Below are 22510 nucleotides of genomic sequence, written 5' to 3' on the forward strand. Positions count from 1 at the left end.
TTAGGGGCTGCTCTCATCAACATCCTTGTCTGGATCTGTTTCTGCACGTCATCTTGCTGCTTTTTCCACAGTTTAGCCATTGCAAGTAGTTTGAGGTTGGGCTGATTGGCAGCATCTCAGGGAAGATGTAATCGTAGTATTCTTCCCAGCCGGCATCAGACTACAAAGAGAAGAGTGAACATACTGAGAACTAGCAGTAAAGTTTTCTCTGTTTTGTTAGACATTTTTGTACTCATGTTTCTACACAATGCCTTATTCACAGCTACCTATTGAAAAACTTAGGCTTTATCTGGTGCAACTGCAGGGAGTTTTTTATTAACTCTTTGTTAGGCCATGATTATTTGTCCTAGTGGTATTTCATATTTATTGGATACCACTTTCAGAGCTTGTGGTTGAAACTGTAATAAAACAATCAATAAATAATTGCAACACACCAACCCGCCCAGAATAGCACCATCCACAAAAAGCTTTACTACTAGATTTTGCTGGTGCATAAACTAGTCTCGTGTGTATTGATAGCAAGTATGTTTGAATCAAAAGAGTGAGGATTAGCAAGAAACCATGTATTTTAAGTCCTTGGTTACTTTTTTGACACTACTATGCTTCCTGACTCAAAATATTGCATAAAGTAATCATAAATACAAATCCATGGTCTAGCCTGCCTTCTCACCCCATCTTCAGCTTGAAGTTTTCGCCTCTTCTTGACCTTCTCTGGCATCAGTTTCTCCACTCGCTCTTTGTTTGATTCTGTTCCAAACTCCTCTTCAAAGTTTCTCGGATTCCAGAAGCATAAGCCTCTCCTCTTTCTCCTCACAATTTCTCATTGTTTTATTGGCCTCTCATATACTTGTCGGCATCGTGTTAAACTGTCATCTTTCCCTGCTGAGAGCTCAAACTGGGCAAAATGATCTCACACCTAAGCAAAAGAAACAATTCATATAAGATGTATGTAAATAAATGAAGGGAAGGGTCAGAGCAAAAGGCTGGGGCAAAATAATTCTGGTTTGGTTGTTTCCTCTCCAAACCATTAACGTATTTCGCATTACATGGTATTTCACTGAGGTATTTTGCCCCCCCCCTTATTTCCCAATCATTTATCAAATTCTATTCCTTACTGCTATCTTTTAACTCTACTCTGTTTTATTTTTTCTTTTGTCATTTTACTTGAGTTCCCTTTCATTCCCAACTTACATGTCCTTTTCCAACCCATTTGTAAACTCATTGATCTTATGGAAGTGAGCAACCAGTGCAAGTAGTTTAAATAATTTTGAAATAAATTATTTAATGGTCTTTAAAATATTTTGATATTAGGAAAGGAACAATGAAGACCACAATTGGGATCTTACAAACAAACCTTTTCAGTGCATTTAAAGTAAGAAAGAGGAACAAGATATGTATGTTTCGGCATGTGCCTTAAGTTGCCTGTTGACATAGGTGGCAATATGAATTTCATAGTTTTATTGAGACGATGTGGTTTTGCCGTTCCTTACTCTGAAGCAATGGTCAAGTCACATGCTTCAGCCTTGGGGGAAGGCAATGGCAAAACTCTTCTGAATAAATCTTGCCCCATGATAGGTTTGTCTAGGACAAGGTCACTATAACTCAGAAATGACTTGAAAGCATAGAACAATAACAACAATATTCCCAGTACAGGTCGTTGCAACATTTCTTCATTGGCCAGCAGTTTGACACACAGTTGTGAGTTTCTGGATAGAGACAGACACCCTGCAGATGATCTTCAAGGAGAATCCCTACTTTAGAGAAGTAAAAAGTTACGAAGCTGAATTTCTTCCTATAATGTAAATCTCTACCTATGCTTGCACAGAGTGTCATTCCATGTCAATTATTTACTGTATTGTATATACTATTTAGTGTATCTAAAATGAATACCTGAAGCACTTTAACCGGATCATGCATCATGGGCAGGATAAACTTTATTATGTTATGTGTAATTTTAACATCTGAAGCTACATTGCTGACATGATGCAGAAACATATTAGTGAACTGCAATGATGCACAATGGGGCACTACCTAAGATGTCTCCCTGCACAGTAGGCTCCCACTCTTACAAAACATCAAGCAAGATGTCCCATTTACTATTATTTTATTATAGTAGTTAGTAGTAATAGTAATAGCAGCACATAGGTACTGTGAAAGGGACTGATAACATTCCTCGACTTCTATTTCATACCCTTGCATTTACACTCTTAAGATTGGTATTATGTAGCAAGCATAGAGAGCCAGCATGATTCAGTGGTTTAAGCACTGGACTAAATATGGGAGGCCAGGATTCCAATCTTACTGCCAGGGAAGACCACTGGGTGACCTTGGGTAATCACACTTTTAGCCTCAGAGGAAGGTAATGGTAAACCTTCTCTGAACAAACTGTGCCAGAAACCCTACAATATAGACTCTGTAAGTCAGGGCACCTTGAAGGCAACAGCAAAGCAATTTAATGTTGATTTGCTTTAATAAACCCACTCATATACTAAGCAAACGTCTATTAATTGCAAGCTTGTTACGTGTAATCAAGTCAGCTTTGACCTATGGAAACCCTATGAATGAGAGACCAAGGCGGGGTACAGACCGCCAAATGTACGTATACATACATACTAGGTGAAGGGTGGTGCTTCCGCCCCCCTAACCCAGTACGTATTGAATACGTACAAGATGCGGCGCCCTGTTCTACGGCGCCGCCATCTTTACGCATCGGCCGCTGAGCGTCCGTACGTGTCGCAGCCTTTATGACGTAGCGCGTGCGCCCCGGCACACTCGCTACGTCACAAAGCGACTCAAAAAGAAGCTCCATTTTGGAGCTTCTTTTCGGTCGCGGGGAACCGCGCTGTCTGAAGGCTCCGGCTCCCCACGGACCTACCCGCGGGGTGGTCTGTAACCCGCCCAAGAGACTATTAGTAACATCACAACCGGTCTTGCAAACTCAGGCCTGTGGCTTTCTGTGGCATGGAAGACTGACGATCGTATCAATAATATATATTCTATATATTATATATATATAATATATATATTATATAATCTTACCTAGTTCTTTCACAGTGCTCTTCCATCTTGTGATTCTTGATCAGAATCTCCCATTCTGATTGTCTTCCTCTCTCACTTTAAAATTATGTTAATCTTCTGTGGTGCTTATTTTGTTTTCTATAGTCAAACTTACTTTTGGGCTTTCTTCCTTAACTGTCATTAGTAGCCATTCCAAGTGTTTGCTAACTTCTGCTAGTAATATGGTGTATCTATATAACAAATTGGTATTTCTTCCAATACTTTTCCACTCCCATTTTCTGTATGATATGTTCTAATCTTAAATTAAACTGATAGGATGATAAAATCCCCCCTTCTCAACTGAAAACCATTCTGTTCTTCTGTATCTGTCTAGATAGTGGGTTCTTGTTCTGAATATTGGTTACGCATCATGATAATCAAATGCTATGGTTCATCCATTTCTGTTAGAGTGATCCATAGGTTTTGATGATCTACACAGTCAAAGCTGTAATCTATAAAGCACAGGCTTTCTTCAGAAATTCTTTGCTGAGCCCCAGTAGCCAATGTTTTAGTGCCTCTGCCTTTTCTGGATTCAGTGTAAAGGTCTGGCATTCCTTTCTCCGTATATGGTATAAGTCTTTGTTGTAAAATCTTGAGCACCACCCAGCTTGCATGGGAGATTTAAGTAGTGGTCCAATGGTTACAATTTCTGGGGTTTTCTTTCCTATGGAACTTGACTAATCTTTTCTACCCCCATATATGTTGGCAAATTTTTCTTAGGACAGATTCTGGCTCTAGAGGCTGAAACAGCTCATTCATATGGACCTTAATTACATTCTTGCTGCCTTTTCTTCTGGGTCTATTCAAATGCCAAAACACAGTAATTTGTGCCACTGCAGCACATCTAACTTTATCCAACCAAGCACATACCTTGACATGCTGTGTTCGCTGAAGCAATCGTCGATAAAGATTTCTTGTGTTCTCATATTCTTCTTGTTCAATTTCAAAGTCAATGTAGGATTTCCAAAGAACCTAAGGGAAGGGAAGATAGATCAATTAAGATTTGTAAATGTTTGCTTGATCCAGTAAGGGCATCTGAAGATATAGCTGCAGTACTATGGGACACAAAAATTGAAGTATTTCTTTCCAATTTGGACCTTTCAGTAACCTATTGGATTTTAAGGAACTTTGATGGTGCTCAGGCAGAAGTGATTTTCAGAGTATTTGAGCACTTATAGTTAAGTGTAATTCTAATATGTTGTAAAAGATTTCATTGACCTCCCCGAGATCTTGTCCCCATATGTTTCCTTCATTTACTAATATGAGATGCAAAAGCTTTAAAACATATATTAAATGCCCTGCAGCTGATGGAGGGGAAGGTATGACCAATATTGTGTTGATGGATACTGCTCACTTAGATGCCAGAAGATGGAAGGTTTATTTCTTTTGAATATCCATTATCTGATCTGATCTTGCTACACTGAACCATCTGACACTGTATTAAAGGTATTATTTCTCTATTTATAGTGGCTGGGACAGACAAATAATATACAAGTCTGCTAAGTTTGTCAAGCTAGACCTGGAAAAGAGAATGTGTATAAATTATGAGATAACACACATCTTTTGAGTCATAAGTAGTCTTCCCTATGCTATAACTGATCTGCACGAAGAAACACTCGTGTGTGTTCATGCTGGCTTTGATGTATAATACTCATTAGTCAAATAGGCTTTGCACACACATTAAAATACATAATAAAATGATCAGCAGGTCAATTTAAAACTCAATGAATATAGACTATTGTTTAATGAGAATGGCTCAAACAAACTGTTCTCTTTTAGTAAAATGTGTTACACTCATCTTCAATTTTAACTCCATGTATTACTTCTGTATAGCATATTCTCTCCTTATGAGTCAAACACACTACAGAGCATAGCAGTTCTGTAGAAGTAGTCTTACCTCTGGCATGTCTAATCGTGGTTGGCCAATAGCCAATTCATATATTGCCCTGGCCCTGTCAATATCACCAAGAATGGTTTCTAATTCAGCAAATTTGATCCATGATGTGCAGTTTTCTGGTGCAAACTCAAGAAACTTCTCATATAATTTCCGGCAACGATCAAATTCTCGTAGTTGCAGCTCTAGTTCAATGTATCCTTTAAATAACTTGTTCTTTGGGCATTTACCTATGGATGTTCCCTGTAAGGAAGAGAGCAGGACATTTGTTAAGACTTTTTTTTTTGGAGACAGAGCACATGGCTAGATCTTTAAAGGGAAACATGTTGGGAGGGGGACTTTAAAAAATTGCAATGAGTTGGTTGCTAACATTTGATTCTTACTCCCATTTTTGGCATTAACATTTTCATGTGATAAACTGGTCCATGATACTTTAAATTACCATAGCCTAACAGCAACGTTGATTTATCTTGGCTAATGAGAAATGCCTATAGACAGAGCGATAATAGGAATCCTGGTCCTGCTGGGCATAGAGTGGGTTATTTAAAAAACAAACAGACCCAGTCATAAAAATGTGCAGGAAAAAGAAGAAAATCAAGATATTGCACAGAAACAGGTGGTCAGAGATCAGAGTGGTATGGTAACACTAAATCCAACTGTGACAAAAGTCTTATCATTTAACCTTCTGTGATTCCAGTGCTGATCAGACCTAAGTATTTTTGTTTGCTGTTTTAAATCTTCTTACCAGAACTTGGTTAAAGAAGTATAATAAGGATGGAGCAATCTTATAGTCTAAGTCAATTTGTCAGGAAGAAAGTGACCTGAACCTCCCATTCAGCTTAGAAGCCAAGCCACCAACATGGCAGATCAGTTCCTACCTGGGAACAAATGCAAATAATAACTGTAGAAGGATATCTAATCTAACATACAGCTAGCAAAAGAATTATAACATTGGTCTCTGATAAAGAATGAAGAAATCAGAATCTTCACCTCTACTTACTAGCCAGTCATATCACAAATATGCAACTGTCTAAAACCAGTTATGAAACCACAGACCTGGAGTAACACGGTTATGTGAAAGATCACAGCTTCTATTTTATCTATCTCTTAATATATTAATGCAACCCATAGTTTAAAAATATCCATTTTATATTCGAAGAGATAGCAGATAAAACCAGTTTGATCACCTTCTCTCCAACACAAGGGAGGTAATTTGAATAATAACGTTATCATATTTACCAGTGCTCGTCTTGCAAATTGTAGATTCTTCTGTCTTATTTCAAATTGAGCATACAACAGCCACATTTTGGCAAATGTAAACTGAAAGGGAGAAGCAATAAAAAGGTTTTGCTAAAATAATGCGGTTTTTGCTAAAAGAACAATGCAGCTTTAAAAGTCAAGACTGAAGCAGCAATACAGTTTCTGTTTCGATGTGCTGTAGCAGGAAGCTTGTCCCAATCAATTTTTATTAAGCAAGATTAAAAACTATCTTTGACAATATTTTTTTTCAAAATGCACTGGGAATTACATCTTTTGTATGTTGCTGTTTTTGACTTTAGTAATCCTGTATCCTCAAAGGAAAGCATGCTTTACATGCAAAGGTTTAGGCTATGTCTCATCAAAAGTGATGGTACAAATAATCTGCTAGCTCTTCTATTGCAGCTTTAAATGGTTCTAACAAGGGTTTAGTTATAAAACCAGTTTAGTTGAATCAGAGCCAATATTTATGTATTTCATTGATTCTAGAAGAACTAAGGTAGGATAAGGAACCTTTAGACCAGGGGTCGGCAACCTATGGTCCGCGGGCTGGATCCGGCCCGGCGAGGCCTTGGGACCGGCCCCAGCCCGGTCCTGCCACCAATTGCCACCCCCGCCGCAACTTCCGCGCCACTCCGGGCGCCATTTTGAGTTCGGCCCCCCCCCCAGTTGTCTGAGGGACAGCAACCCGGCCCCTGGCTCAAAAAGGTTGCCTACCCCTGCTTTAGACCTTCAAATGTTAACATGCTCAGATGATAACTTCTCCCATGAGCCCCACCTAGTATGGCCAATTGTTAGTTATTGTGGAAGAAGTGGTGCAAAACATGTGGAGTGAAAAAGGTTCCCCACTCTTGCACAAAAAGGACATATGACAGCAACTCTCATTTTTCAGATTGTGGCCAGTCCCAGAGTGTGGAATACAGTGTTTCAATCAACATTTTGTATTTTGGGGAAGGCACACAGTTAAGCACATTTATTGGTTTATTCACAGGGACCTTCCAAATATGAAATCATTTACACGTTGTGACTCCTTTCCTATAACATGAAAACTTTCATTTAAAAGCTTAGGGCACCATCTAGAGCAGGCCTGCACAACATACAGAACTAAGGGGTGCATGTGGCCAGCAAAAGGATTTCAAGTGGCGCACAAGGATGTGGAATGACTTCAAGGCTCCTCCACTGCTTGGATTTCTCCCAAGAAGAAGGCCAAGTGGAGGAGGAGGACAGGCAAATGCTTGCCCCTCAAAGATCCTCCTTGGCCCAGCATTCTGCTGAGGAGGACAGGCGGAGGAAGAGGACAGGCAAATGCCCACCCCTGGTTCCTCGGTCACCCAGTCTGGGTGGAGGAGGAGGACAAACAAAGCTCCTCTGCCATAGGATAGAATTCATATTAATAATATTAATTATTCATCAATTAATATTTAATGAAAATCCATCTGTGGTCAAAAGAGGGTTAGCATATTTAAATGTTGGTCCCTACCTGCTGTCAAGTTGTGCAGGTCTGATCTAGAGGCTATTTCTTTCACACAACTTCCACTTGAAATGAACACTGTGTTCACATTAATTAATGTGCTCCTGTGTAGTTCCTGTTCACTTGAATGTGGCTTGTCTAGACTATTTCCAGATGGAAGGTGCTCTAGACAAGTGTCACCAAATAGAACTGGAATTAGTATATATGGTTAACATTTTATCTTCTGATGTTACTTGTTGATTTATAATCATATTTATCACTCCCATCATCATATGTTAAGTTTTCTCTCAAAGTATGAAAAATATTCCACACATAATACACCAATAATCCACACACCAAAATTAAAGTATATATTTGTGAAAAAGCTGCAAAATTTAGGTAAAAAATTGGCCTAAAAATTAGGTCCCCCCCCCCCCCCCCGACTCCTCCCAGATGGACTGCCTCTGGGAAAAGGCTTCTTCCCAGATGGGCTGCCTCCTTAAGTCTGACCCTCAACCTATCCATGGATCATATAAAAATCAACAATTTTGACCCTAAAAGTTGACCTCGTCTTATATATGAGGCCAACTTATAGTCAACTATATACAGTACTGTTCCCATACAGTCCGGCCTCCATATCCACGGATTTGGTATGCATGGATTCAACCGCCCACTGCTTCAAAGTATTAAAAAAATACATTCCAAAAAGCAAACCTTAATTTTGCCATTTTATATAAGGGGTATAATTTTCCATGCCATTATATGTAAGAAGACTTGTGCGTCCACAGATTTTGGTATCCACATTGTGTGTGTGTGTGTGAGAGAGAGAGAGAGTTTCCTGGAACCAAACCCCAGAGGATAGCAAGAAACCACTATGCTAGAAAAAAGGAGTCAAGACTAGAATAGGTGAATGTATCCCAAGCCTCCATGACTTCATGGAAGAGGTTAATTTGAAAGAGGTTCTTCCCTGCCACATATAATCACTTACACTTCTCCCTTCTTCTTTAGACTGATATTAAATTGTGGATCATATCAATGTATTCTTTTGCTTCCTTACTTTTCATTTTAAGGTCAAGGTTACTTTCTGTGAAGACACATCCAAGTAGCTCCTTCCATGGTGGTTATATATATATATATATGCATGCTTCCCAGTGGCAAGAGATTACACACATCAAAGCAGCTAGTGGAGCCATTAGAAGTGGAAGGACATTAAGGGGAAGAGTATAATTACTAACAGTATAAACAAGTAAGCAAACACGAACAGATTACTGCTTGAACAGCATTACTAAATGTCAGTTATAACAATGCACCATTACAAAACTATTAACTACTGAACATAGATATGGTATACACATAGTACCTTTTTGTGAGGAATGAGTTCAACGCATGCTTGATACACTTGCCTTGTTCGCTCTGGATCCTGAGAAGCAAGAAAATCCATGTTATATAGTTAAAACAAAGCCTCACAGTCAATTATAATTTTAAAAATGCCCCAAGAAAAATATCATCTCATTTCCTATATTAGTTACACTATTTACATTTGTCTTCCACATTTGAAAACATAAGACTTTACATTTTCCAGTCTCTATTCTCTCTCTCTCTCTGGCCCAGGTTATCCACTTTTTCTTCCTAGTTGGGGAAGTTTTTGATGAGGAGTTCAAAATGTAAAATACAATTAAGTGAGAATGAATATTGGAAACATCTCAGAAACTGCTCTTTGCTTTAAAGCCATATTACTTCTTGTGGCACTGGTATCTTTTTTTATCTTCTTCCTTAGCCTGCAAATGCGCTCAGTTTGTCCTCAGATAATCCCAGCAACTCAGGCAAGACTGGAAGTAACCCAACTGATGGTTTTCCTCAGATATAGGATGGTGCTCCTGACACTTGCTCCTCAGGGAAACCGACTGGGCGACTACACTGTTAACATTTAAGGAAGGGAGGGCTTTTTCACCCTGAATGTTCTTTCTTCTGTAAGTAAGCTCCCAGCAGGTGTGCGCCAGTGCTGGATGGTATAAAATCCACATATATTCATATACAGTAGTCCCTCGGGTTACGAAATTAATTCGTTCCGCGGCTCCGTTCGTAACCCGAGTAATTTCGCAACCCGAAAAGGCTAGCGGCTAGCGCTGGAAAGCCGCTAGCCGCGCTTTGCGGTTTGAATTTCGCGCCGAAAAAAACATTCGTACCCCGAAAAAACACCGTAAACCCGGAACAGTTTTTTCCTATCTATTTTTTTCGTATCCCGGAAATTTCGTAACGCGATCAATTCGTATCCCGGGGTACCACTGTATATCTAACTATACATTCTTTTCCTTCAACAACTACACATAGACCCCTTTATGTGTGCATTTTTAATAGTGTCAAATTATTGCTGTATAGCTCTTTGTTTTGACTGTTACTGTGGAATGCAATGCCTATTAAGGTAACTGCCTTACCTGTGGTTTTCCTCAATTTTACACACCCATTCAAATTAACTAAATTCCATGCAGATGCAAGGTAGTAGCAATGAATTGCAAATTTTAAATTCAAAGTGAGAACCTATCTGAAATGTTGTTTTATTTCCTAGACCATTTTGTAACCTATCAGGTGAACGAAAAGACAAGATTCAGGAAGTACTTGTTTTACCTTTGCCTCTAGCTCTTCATAAAGTGCATAATTAATCCACAGATAGATGTATCTCTTCCAGTGTCTCTTTTCTTGGATTGGTGGGACATTGGCAATGGCTCTTTCATAAACTTCACGTACAACATCAGGATCTGCATCACTTTCCACAAGCCGCAGGTAATCAAACCAGGCATCATAGTTATGTGGATTAGCCTTTCAAGAAAGATGGAGAAGAGTTTCAGAAGTATAAGTAGAGCCTGCTAGCCCTAGGAAAATGCCAGGTGTTTAAAAAAACTAGAAGTCTTGTTGTAATTTAGTATTGAATATAATGAATACTCTTATATCTAAATGTCACTGTGAGCACCCAGGAAAGGATTCTACTAATAGTGTGGCAATTGCAACAAACATGCTGCCAATTCTTACATTCTGAGGGTGTTGTAGCAACTTTTAATTTTTTTTTAAAAAAAGTAGTGTTTCTATCCTGGATAGTTGTAAAAACAATTTTTTATGTATTTTGACTGTTGTTGTTATGTGACTTCAACTCGTATATGGCCTATGATGATCCTAAGGCGAACCAGCATGGGGTTTTCTTGGCAAGTATTGTTCAGAGGTTTGCCACTGCCTTCCCCTGAGGCTGGGAGTATGTGACTTGCCCAAGGCCACCCAGTGAGTTTCATGGGCAAGCAGGGAATTGAACCCTGGTCTTCATAGCCTAACACTCAAATGACTACGCTTGTTAACATTTACAAAGGTCAGAATCATTTGTGCTTTATATAACTGCCACCCCTAAAATTACCTCAATGAAATAAAACTAGCCACAGAACTGGCATAACAGAATAAAATCTGCAAAATAAACAAAGAAAACAAATACTGTAAGAGAATATGGCATAGAGTTTTAAGAATTCAACTTTTCTTGTCACAAGGACCGTGGTCCCTTCCCTTATGCAGGGATCCATTCTGGACCCACCCCACCCCCGCGTAAGGGGAATTCTGCGTATGCTCTAGCCCCATTAGAATGAATGGGGCTCGTGCACGCGGTGGTGTGGGGTGGGGTGGGGTGGTGCGGCGTGGCGCGCGCCACAGGCACACACTCCTTTATCCCTTCCAGGATGAGCAGAGCCTCCTTCTGGTGTGGCTTTCAGTGTATGCTGAAAGCTGCGTAAGGCGCAGCCACGTATAATGTGGGCACACTGTATTTTCTGTTAACCTGGAACTTTGCTTATAACTGTGTAAAAATCCTGCAAACTGGTATCCTCTTAAAATTCTGTGTTTCTGTGGAATTCTGTCATACATACACTCCTGGCTGTAATTCTCCTCAATGACATTCGTACATGCTCAAACTGTAGGAGCAATACTAACGGGAGATGGTGGTATTAAAACAGTAACTTAGAGAACTTCCACAAAAGGTAAGGAGGCTGAGTCTTCTCCAGCTTCGATAGTTCAGCCAGTGCACTCACTTTTACTTCTTCTTCATATTGGAATCTCCTCTTGCTAACAATAATATCCTCAATTCCTCTCCGATCTCCAAACTTCTTCTCAAAAATGGTGTAATTTTTGAAGAGTTCTTGAGCCTCATGTTTTGGGATCCTGTCCAGGGCATACTTGTAGATTACTCTCACTCGTTCAAACTAGAGGGGGGAAAGCAAAAGTTTATAAAGTAAAGGAAATCTGCTTGTTAAATTTCTCCTAAAACACACTCTGGGGATATGATAAAAATTAAATGTAGGTGAAGATGCTAGAAGAAACATTTGTCTGAGATGTAATTATAACAAGCATAAGGTTAGATGGACTAATGAACTAATTTCAAATCATTCATAAGGTTGGAAAGAATACTTTCTTGGCTGAAAAATGAGTTTGCTGACACTTGGGTAATCCAGTTGTGATGTAGCTATCTTGAATGTGTTTCTGTGTGAGAAATCTTTTTGCATAAAAAAGGTTTACTCAAAATGCACTATATTCAGATAACCGCAGGGGACTGATTCACAAAAAATGGACACAGTGCTTTTTGTGCAAAAGAATGCCTTTTTGTACAAACCCACTCTCAATTATTTTTGCATTAAAAATCCCCAGGTATTTCAGTGCTTATGAAATTCCTCAAACACCCTGGAGCATGTGAATGCTGGATGAGAACTGCAGACATATTTGTTTTCTCAACCAGCAAGGAGAACATGGAAATAATTCATAGTCACAAGTGGACACAAAATTATATCTACTCATTTGTGGAATATAGCTACATCCCTAAGCTAATTAATCTATTGTTTGCAAAACTCAAAGCCTTTGGCCACCTTTCAGAGTAAAGCTGAACTGATGGCAAGATACACAACCAGATGACCATCAGCCTAAGACTGTTACAATACTACTGTATTTTTGCTCAGTGTTTGTATCTCAAATTTTAACACAAGTAGGAAGCTCTACTTGTGCGGTGTAGGCCATAATAATAAATTAGTTGGAAGTCTGTTCCACTAATATCAAGAGGTCTGACTTCTAACATTCAAATCTTGGGTATCTATCAAAATAATGAGCTGAAAAACTATAGCCGGAATAGTAAATACTAATTTAAGAGCAATCTTGGCTTAAAACAGGCTAAGTAGCCTTAGATATTGGTTTTCAGTGAATTATAGTTTTAAAATCCACAGTGCACAAAACAAGGAAATCTTGTTGTTTTTTTAAAAAGATCTCTTATAACTGGACTTAACAAACTAAAGGGAAATTTAAGTATATACACAATTTGGCATGACTCAATATTCTGAAGTACATTTACCTCCAGTGGAAGAGATTTTATCAAGTATTTTAAACTTTTTGAATTCACAGTCTTAAAAAAGCATTTTAAAGTACATGAACTGTCACCCAACAGCCATGTATTCTACCACAGGGCTGTTCTCTACTCCCTCTACAATTATTTTCCAGCTGAGGCAGCAGAACCACTTGCGCATACGTGGTACCATTTCTCTGGCAGTAATACTACAATGGATGAGGGAGGGGAAATCTAAAACTTAACTGAGGAAAAGACAAGAGGTGCTATGGTGTGGGAAGATGCCAGGCTTGGACAGTGATGTGAAATGCTCCTTGATGAAAGCCCACTCACTCCCTTCATAAAACTAGATGTTCACAGCTTGTGAGAGTACCACAACTTATCACTGTCTGGCACACATCAGGTAGCAGATGTGGTCAGGAGTGCCATTTAAAAGCTCTGACTTTCCTACCATTTATAATCTATTGGCAGTAGTAGGACCTGGTCTTAATTATCTCCATACTGGAGTACTGCTATGCATTTTACATGAGGCTGCTTTTGAAAATAGTTTTTAAAATCTAGTTGATAAAAAAATAATGTGGCCACCATGTAGGTTGGGGGTGGGAAGTCTGAAAATATACCTCTAATTCTGGAATAGCTGCACCATGTGCTAGTAAATTTCTGAGGACATTTCAAAGTACTGCTCTTAATTTTTAAAGGCCTAAGGGGATTGAGACCAGATTATTTGAAGGATGGCCTTCACTTATACAATCCTGTCCACATTTTACAATCTGTCTTGGGGGTCCTTTTCAAGTGTCTGCTATTAAGTCTACTCACTTTTCTCTCCAGCCCCCTCAAACTGCTATTTTCTTCCTCTGAGAATCTTGGTGCGGGGGAGAAAAATGTTTTCTCATAAAATTAAGAATCTTGGGTTTCACTAACTCAGAGGTAAAATACTGTTGATGCATGTCTACAAGTGAAATTTACTACACAAAGAGGAAAAGTATGAAAATAAGTCATCTCAACTTTTCCACATCAAATGTCAGAACATCAAATGTATCCTGCAACAGTAGCTAACACACCTATAAAGAACAAGCTGAAGCACAAAGGGCTGGATTGTTTGGCTCAGGGAACCTCAAATCAATCATAAAAAGGCAAATAAAGATTTTGCAGAATCAGCTAGGAATATACAGTAGCTTGCATTTTGCTAGAAGACAAGATGATACCTCTTTCTGGTTCTCTTCAAATTTTGCAAAAGCTACATACAGATGTTCATTCATATGTTCTTCTCCAAAAAATTCCACTGCTCTCTCAAAAACTTTTCTTGCATGGGCGAAATAACTATGCTTTTCTTCAAAACGGGCATACTTGATCCAGTTCTTCACGTCAGGATGCACAATGACAAGTGGAAGGCATTAAGGAATGTCATACAAAGTATATCATTTCATTAACTACTGAAGAACAATATACAACTAATGCATGCTACAAAGTCAGTAAAAAGACAGTTCTGCCATGCCAACATCCCAAGGAACCCTTGTAGCTTGGTGAGGTGCTTGAGGAGCTCTTTGACTGAGAATGTTAAACACCCTGCAACACACTGGAAACCCCAGGATTCTATAGGATGTTGCTATATAATTAAAACAGAAACATTGTGCTATACCTGTGTAATATATGAAGACCACTTTTTGGGAGGTAACACAACACGCACATTAATCAGGTACATGCAGCACCATGGTGAATATTACCTGATCACTCCTGCCTACAGTGAAAACCTTTGCTCTATCGTTTGTTTACTTTGTACACTATTGTTTGTTTACTTCACAAACTAGAAAATGAAACATGAAAATAAAGCCTGATATGCATAGCCATCAAGCCAGGGTTCCCACTATTCCTTTGTTATACAGTGTGATTTCCACAACTGCTTTGGATCCAGCATCTTCCTTTCGTATGTAATTCTGCCTGTCCTCTTCCACCCAGCACTACCCCTTCAGCAAAGTCCCTCAACTATTTAATTAGCATTTTCAGACATCTGAAGGGACTGCATTAGGGAAGATGAAGTGAGGAAGTCTGTTTTAGACAGCCTGGTCATACACACACCTCCAGAGATCACACAATAGCCCTACCTTTTCATGGGAAAACAAAGCACATCAGGTTCAATAGCAGAGATTTGACAGAGTAGAAACAAAAAGAATAAAAGTATTTCTATTTTAAAAAATTAACTTAAATCAATCAAGCTGATAGCATCTCAGAAGCAAATATACCCTGCATACATTTCTCTATGCACTTTCCAACATTTTTGTACAAATGAAGTTTAAGTAAGGTGGGATACAGATGAGCGGCTCCATGCCACCCATTGTTGCCCCTTATCGGTGCTGCGCCAGTCACATGCACCAGTCAGTCTCACTGACGCACTCCCTAAAAAGGAGCTGCTCTAGGCAGCTTTTTAAGGGTGTTATAATGGTGGTCATGAGCTATGGTGATGATGCTTCTGGCGAGTGCCATTTGGGCACTCAGACACCTGAGCGTCATCATCGTGTGCCCCATGTGGATGGGGGTGTGGCAAAATGGCATATGGGTGCCGAAAGTAGGGTTGGGCGCGTATGCACACCCAGCCCTAGAGCTCTAAAATTGGTCCCAGGCCAGCGCAAAGCGCTAGTTTGTACTGGGCCTAAACTCACAGGAAAGTCTGACTGTACACATGGATAATTGATTCTATCCGTGTTATAATTACAGTAAATTTTCAACAACTATTCACTGTTTCAAAAGGCTTCCTATTATTTTATTGCTTTTATGCCCAAAAGAATCAAGACTTTTAAACAGGATCTTCAAAATCAAAGGCATCCCAAACAGAATTGGTGACGGCATTTTGATCAATTAGTATATCTGACTGACTAAACATTATGTAGTCTGGCCCCAGTCAAGATGTACCTAATTCAACACAGAATCATGCTGCTGGCATATCCTTTTTAAAAGTGCTAAGAACCTTGTTCTTTTTGTTATGATAAACCTATGTTATTTCATATCAAAAGTGGGGACACACATGATTATCGAAAACACCTTTTTTAAAGAGATGGTAGAACAAGTCAGTGAGACAGCATGGCTGACGTTTTCGTCCCTGGCATCTAATTTCTGTTTCCTATACTAGGAAATAGGCAAGTTGCTCAAAAGAGTCTACTTTTAAGCATTGCTGAAAAGAAAAATGTGAATAAAGTAAGATGTGCAAAGCATGGCCCAATCATGAGGCTGACACTATATCATCTTTAAAAGGATATATCTTTCATAAATAGCACGTGCTCTGTCCACTTCCTTGTATCTCAGCTCAAAGTTAATGAAGGAATGCCAGGATTGTTCCTCTGGCTGCCACTCCATCCAGCGCTCAAACACCTGGCGGGCCCCAGCAACATTTCCCAACATCTCTTCCATGTAAGTATATTTGTACCTGTATAAATAAAAGCAACAAAAGAAAGATTAGTTCTGTCATCCAACTGAATAAATAATTTTACACAAAAAATTTACCGCAAAAAAAAAAATCATATGTAAATTAATTTGAGCTCCAGTAAAAGTATTTAATTACTAGTGGCACTTGGATCTGGAATGTTTTCACATTTGTTATGTAGCAAACAAGGCCCAGATTTGTGTTTTAGATTCTAGTAATCTCCAAGTTGAAGCAATCAATCAAGTACCATGAAAGAAATTGTGATAACCCTTTTTAAAGTAATTCATCACCACAAAGTCCTGTTTTGCCAACTCATCATAACATGGATGTATTCCTGGACTCTTGAAGGGTAGACCAGCAAGGTACAAGTTCAGTCAAGTTCTAGCAAAATGGATAGGGTTCGGGGGGGGAAAATGCTCCCCAGGCTGGCATACATGTCTACTGCCTGAAGATCAATCTAGCTAAGTATAGAGAAGCTCTTCCACACAAGACTGGCAATGAACAGGCAAAGCAGCTATGAGCACAGTAACAATGTGAAATAACTGATCTAGAGGGAGTAGCTGCATGGATGAAATCACTGATTTTCCTGGTATTTAAGGTAGAGAAATCACATATTTTCCAAATATATATTTTAAGTGAGAAATATCAGAAACAGAAGCTTAAGTACACCTGAAGACAGATACATTTATTTTGGCTTACTGCTATTTGAACAGTGGCAAAATATGCTTAGATTACCAGAACTGGTTGACTCTTGGTAAAGTCGTGATAGCACGATCCCAGATATTTCTAGCATGATTAACTTGGCGGTTCTTCATTTCCATCTCGGCATACTTCAGCCAAAGCGTGACATTTCGGTAATCCACATCTAGAGCACGTTCGTAAATGGAGCGAGCCCTTAAAGAAAACAGAGTTGAAATTAATGCATTTGAAATTCAAATCTTAAAGAAATGTCCACTATTAGTTATTTATACAGCAAATTAGGTTTAATAAAGGGAAATAGTTACCTTTGTATTTCTTTTAGGCTTTCCTCCCATTGTGCGTACTTGATCCAGTTACTGATAACTGTCCGATTTTTTCTTATGTTATCTTCAAAGGTCTATGAAAACAGTAAGAGTCTAACTTTTAAAACTCTTTTTAGAACAACAGCAACTTCATTGCATAACAACAACAAAAAGATCAATACGCAATCTGTGTACATAGTCTATTTTTGGTGCTTTTTTAGTCCCCATATAAAAAGTATTAAAACAAGTAACCCATATATAATGATGTGGCAAGCTCAGAACAGTTTTACAATAATATTAGCTACATCTGAAAGATACTATTTAAGAAGATTCCACTTACTTTATAGGCAATTGTGTTCCCCAAGAAATCTAAGGAATGTCAATTGATATAAAGAGGCTTTCTTAGGAGCTAGTGGAGCTATGAAATATCTCTTCCACATATATGGAACTTTTCTTTAGAGGGTCATCAAAGCCCACACAGAAATCTTTTAGAAAGGAATATATTGTTTTGCTAACAACAACAGAGAATATTAAAGGTTAATGTGTGTGTACTCTATGAAACTGTGAAGCAAGATCAAATAAATGATACCAGATATTCAACAGCTTTGGAGTAATATATGTACCTACTTTTCTTTTGCGAAGCTTATAATCATTTAGTTCTTCTTCATCTGTGATCTTCTGCTGAGGGGGTGGGGGAAGAAGCTCAAGTTCTCTCTCCTTTGCTTCTCTTAAGAGCTGCTCTGCTGTGATCTGTACTTCTGCTGGAGCTTTGTTCTTTACCTGAGGAGGCAGGGGACCAACAACTGTTAACAATTTTGAAACTCAGTGCATAATAATTGTACCACCCTAAAAAGCAGGTTCACTGAAAAATGTGAAGCTGCTAGGAAAGTACTTGGTTGATTAACTGGAATGAACTGCAAACAGATTGACAAACTTAGGGAAAGAAATTTACTTGTCAATTTCATCAATATTGATACTCCACGGATGCAGATGGGGTACATAAATTATTTTTCTAACATATATACACTCAGGTAGGGTCTCAATAGTTTAATCCTGGAATACAATGCATGAAAAAATGTATACTACAGCAAACTGGGTAGTAAGGATATATGGATGATGTAATTTGCTTTCATAAAAAAAAGTTGAAGACAACCCACAGTATTCTGTCTCATGTGTGGCTCATATATGTCATGATGTGAGGGCCTTTTCAGTCGCTGCTCACAGCCTGTGAAACTCTCCCACAGGAGGCTAAGGTGGTTCCCCCTCTGTCCTTTTCCACCAGCTGCCAAAGATTGTTTTGTTTAGAATGGTATGTGGTGATTAACTTATGATTGCAGTAGGGTCTTTTAATAGAGTTACTGTACGTACTGATTTTTATTCTGCTATGGCGCGGTACAGACCACACAAAAAGGGCAGCCCATTTTTCCACCAGAGGGAATCCGCAGCCGCCAAACCGTGGTGCACTGGTTGTGTAAGTGTTGCCAGGCGCTTATGCAACAATGGCAGTGCCATGTATACAGGGCGACACCATTGTTACGCCCTTGTCATGTGCTAGGGTTGTGGGGTGTGTGGGCGCTCTGCCCCCCCAGACAATCCTAGCATGTGACAAAGGTGTCACAAAGGGCCCGTATGTACCGGGCCTATGTTTTAAATCATTTGAAATTGTTTTAAATAAAATAATGTAGCCAAGATGGCCACCATTGCAAATATGTCAATCTATTGTTATCCATGAGTACAATTTGGTCGTCTGAAAAGAATTTATAATTATTTTCACTATAATTATTGAAAATACTCTTTTTAAAGAAAAATATATATGAAAAACTTGGGAAATACAGAGGATTTTTGGCAACATAATTATTTATTAGGACCACTGCACAAGTAATATATAGGACATTTATACTTGCTTGCTTCTCTGCTTTTACAGCAGAAACTCATAAGAGTGATACATAATATTGGAAATACTTTGGAAGATATTTATTTTATTTTTTAAATTCTTTCAAGGATTTATATCTTGCCTTTCTCCACAATGGGATATCTGTCAGAAACCTTCCGAAATACAGCACAACATTAACCTCCTCAATGAGGCAAGGTTTCGAGTTGCTTTTTGTTGTGAAACATACAGGTATGTGTGTGATGTCTTTAAAAAAAAAAGCTTTAAAAGCATACTACAAAAGACGATAGAAAAATGTGGGGTATAAACCAAAACTGCAGTTTTTTCAGGATTTAATAAAACAATTTGCTTTGAAATAATAAGAAACGAAGAAGGCTAATTTTTTTACTACCAGTAGTTGCTTTCAGTTACAATATTCCATAGTCAAATCGTAGAATCAGAGTTGGAAGAGATCACAAGGGTCATCCAGTCCAACCCCCTGCCATGCAGGAAATCTAAATCAAAGCATCTCTGACAGATGGCCGGCCGTCCAGCCTCTGTTTGAAGACCTCTAAGGAAGGAGACTCCACCACACTCCATTGAGGGAGTTTGTTCCACTGTCGAACAGCCCTTACTGTCAGTAAGTTCCTCCTAATGTTGAGGTGGAATCTCTTTTCCTGCAGCTTGCATCCATTGCTCCGGGCCCTAGTCTCTGGAGCAGCAGAAAACAAGCTCCCTCCTCAATATGACAAAATCATTGTTATACCAAGTAATCCATATTGGGTAGGATAGAACTCACACTTTTTGTTAGACCCTCAAGTTCACCAAGTGAAGCCAGATACAAAACTGACAGTTTAGCAGACAAACATCAAGTAGAATGAATGGAAACACAGGCCTGATACACACAGCCAAAATAAAGCTGCTTCGAGTCACTTTTGAGGTATGGTGTTTCAATGATACATGCATCCTAAGAGTCCAGAAGCCGCACCAAAGCCACGTTCCAGTCCTAAGGACTGGAGTGCAGTTTTGGTGCAGCTTCCAGACTCTTAAGACGCACGCATCATTGAAACACCATACCTCCAAAGTGACTCGAAGCAGCTTTATTTTGGCTGTCTGTATAGGGCCACAGTACCTCTGGGCACATGGGTCAGATCAACAATTTGTCAGTGTCAGAACTGAGGTCAGCAGTAATTTCCTACAAAAATCCCACCACCCAGCTTTCGTCATCATCTTAACTTCATTAGGGTAGGCAAAGTAATCTTCCTGTTGCCACTGCCACAATTGTAAATTAGAAACCTATGCTGACGTATGGCAAATCATATAGAAATACGTCAAAAGACCCTGATCAGCCTTCTGTCCATAGTGATTTACATGATCCTAACCCCAGGATATTAACAGGGAAACGAAGGTATTGCTAGATAATGACACTTCTGGTTCCAGAATTCTTTTCATTCAATGCTTTGAAGTTGCAACCTGTTCATTTTTTTTAGAGAAGTGACATTCTAGATGCTAGAGGAAAAAGCTTTTTCATTTATCACTTTTTATTTGCTTATTCAGTATCCCACCATCCTGTCAATACTGGGACCAAACAAGCTTACAATATGAGTAAAAAACAAATGTACAGCACGTTTTTATCAATAGCATTTGTTGATCAATCTTGCTGCTGCAGCTGCTAATTTTTCCTGCTGCTAAATGTTTCCCATAAAATGAGCAATTAATTTGTACTATTTTTTATTATTGAAATAAGTCATAAACAATAAAACAATACAGAATAGAGCAGAACAAAACACAAAAAGTACAAGATATATACCCTGCTCTTCAGCCAAAAGGCTATCATAGTGGCTTACAAATTGTTAATGAGACATTTCCCTGCACTCAGCCTTACAATCTGATAGATTAATAATCAAATCTAATTGACAGCATCTATGAAGATAGTGGTAAAAATCAAACTTTTAAACATTTATTATCTTATATATACAACTTAAAACAATTACACCAATAAATCCTACTTCATATTACTGTATACACTTGTCTGCTTCAATGAATACAATCCATCTCATCCTAACTTCCTTCCAGTTGTGACTGAATGCTTCTTAACACCCAAGCTAAAATAAACTGGATATAACAGTAGTACTTATGCAAAAATATTGGTAACATAAACCAATAAAATAAACAATAACTGTATATATTTAATAGGTAGTCTTTCATAATGAATATAATACATTATCATGATAACTCTGCCATTAACTTAGCACTCTTCTTCTGCTCCTATATATATATATATATTACTACCAATTTCTTCTAGAACAATGATTCTCAAACTCTGCTCCCAGAAGCCTTAGTGGTCTGGGATTCTGGGAACTGAAGTCCGAAACACCTGGAAGGCCAGAGTTTGGGAACCCCTGTTCTAGACAGTGTGAGATTATCTCCATCCATCTCTCTTGCAAACAGGACATTAACAATACATTGTATGTGAATGATATAATCATGGTCTAAAAGGCCACTTGGACATTCTGTACCAAAACAGTGCAGTGGAACTGCAGAATTAATCTTCTAGGCTGACACCACTTTTAACTACCATGCCTTAGTGCTGTGGAATTCTGGGAATTCCGCTCTGGGCCCCATAAACAAACTCCAACTCCCAGAATTCCATAGCCTTGAGCCAGAAAAAGAGTTAAATTGGTGCCAAACCGGGTTATTTCCCCAGCCCCTTTCCTCACCTTCGCCACTTTAGGAATCCTTTGCTTGCCGGCCGCCGTAGACGCCATTTTGTCAGCGCTCCTGACCCAGTCTCCCAAGCCCCGCCCCCTCCGAGACCTCGCACCTCCCAGCATCCCCCGCGGCCGAGGGGCTGGGCCTCCCTCGTCGCCTAGGCAACGCCCAAGCGCCTGGGCCTCCTCCACTCTAGGAAGGCAAGAAGAGGTCGCCCAGAGGAGCTGCAGGTGAGTCCTCCTCCCAGCCCTAGCCCTGGGGGCCCTATTGCAAACCCAGGCCTGTTACAGACTGCCAAAATAAAGCTGCTTGGGGTCTCTTTGGAGGTATGCTATTTAAATGATGCATGGGTCCTAAGAGTCCGGAGGTCGCACCAAAGCCACACTCCATTCCTAAGCACTGGAGTGCAGCTTTGGTGCAGCTTCCGGACTCTTAGGACCCATGCATCATGTAAATAGCATACCTCCAAAGAGACCCCAAGCAGCTTTATTTTGGCAG

General features: G+C 39.2%; 2 protein-coding genes across 2 annotated transcripts in view; one reads left to right on the forward strand and one right to left on the reverse strand.

The window, feature by feature from the left end:
- On the reverse strand, positions 1–22139 carry CRNKL1 (crooked neck pre-mRNA splicing factor 1). The gene is given in 19 exon segments (XM_042463731.1): positions 1–47; positions 50–118; positions 121–160; positions 671–776; positions 778–841; positions 844–909; positions 1723–1725; positions 3924–4029; positions 4955–5194; positions 6191–6271; positions 9019–9078; positions 10284–10475; positions 11720–11890; positions 14220–14398; positions 16266–16432; positions 17165–17323; positions 17434–17525; positions 18058–18210; positions 22021–22139. Coding segments are annotated over 19 exon segments (2109 nt in total). The 5' UTR covers positions 22135–22139.
- Positions 22108–22510, forward strand: part of CFAP61 (cilia and flagella associated protein 61) — a 134129-nt gene continuing 133726 nt past the window's right edge. Inside the window, exon 1 of the mRNA XM_042464382.1 lies at positions 22108–22242. The gene's annotated coding sequence lies outside the window, so the exon portion shown is untranslated. The remainder of the gene's footprint in view (positions 22243–22510) is intronic.

This window comes from Sceloporus undulatus, chromosome 4, assembly GCF_019175285.1.
Source record: "Sceloporus undulatus isolate JIND9_A2432 ecotype Alabama chromosome 4, SceUnd_v1.1, whole genome shotgun sequence".
Lineage (NCBI taxonomy): Eukaryota > Metazoa > Chordata > Lepidosauria > Squamata > Phrynosomatidae > Sceloporus > Sceloporus undulatus.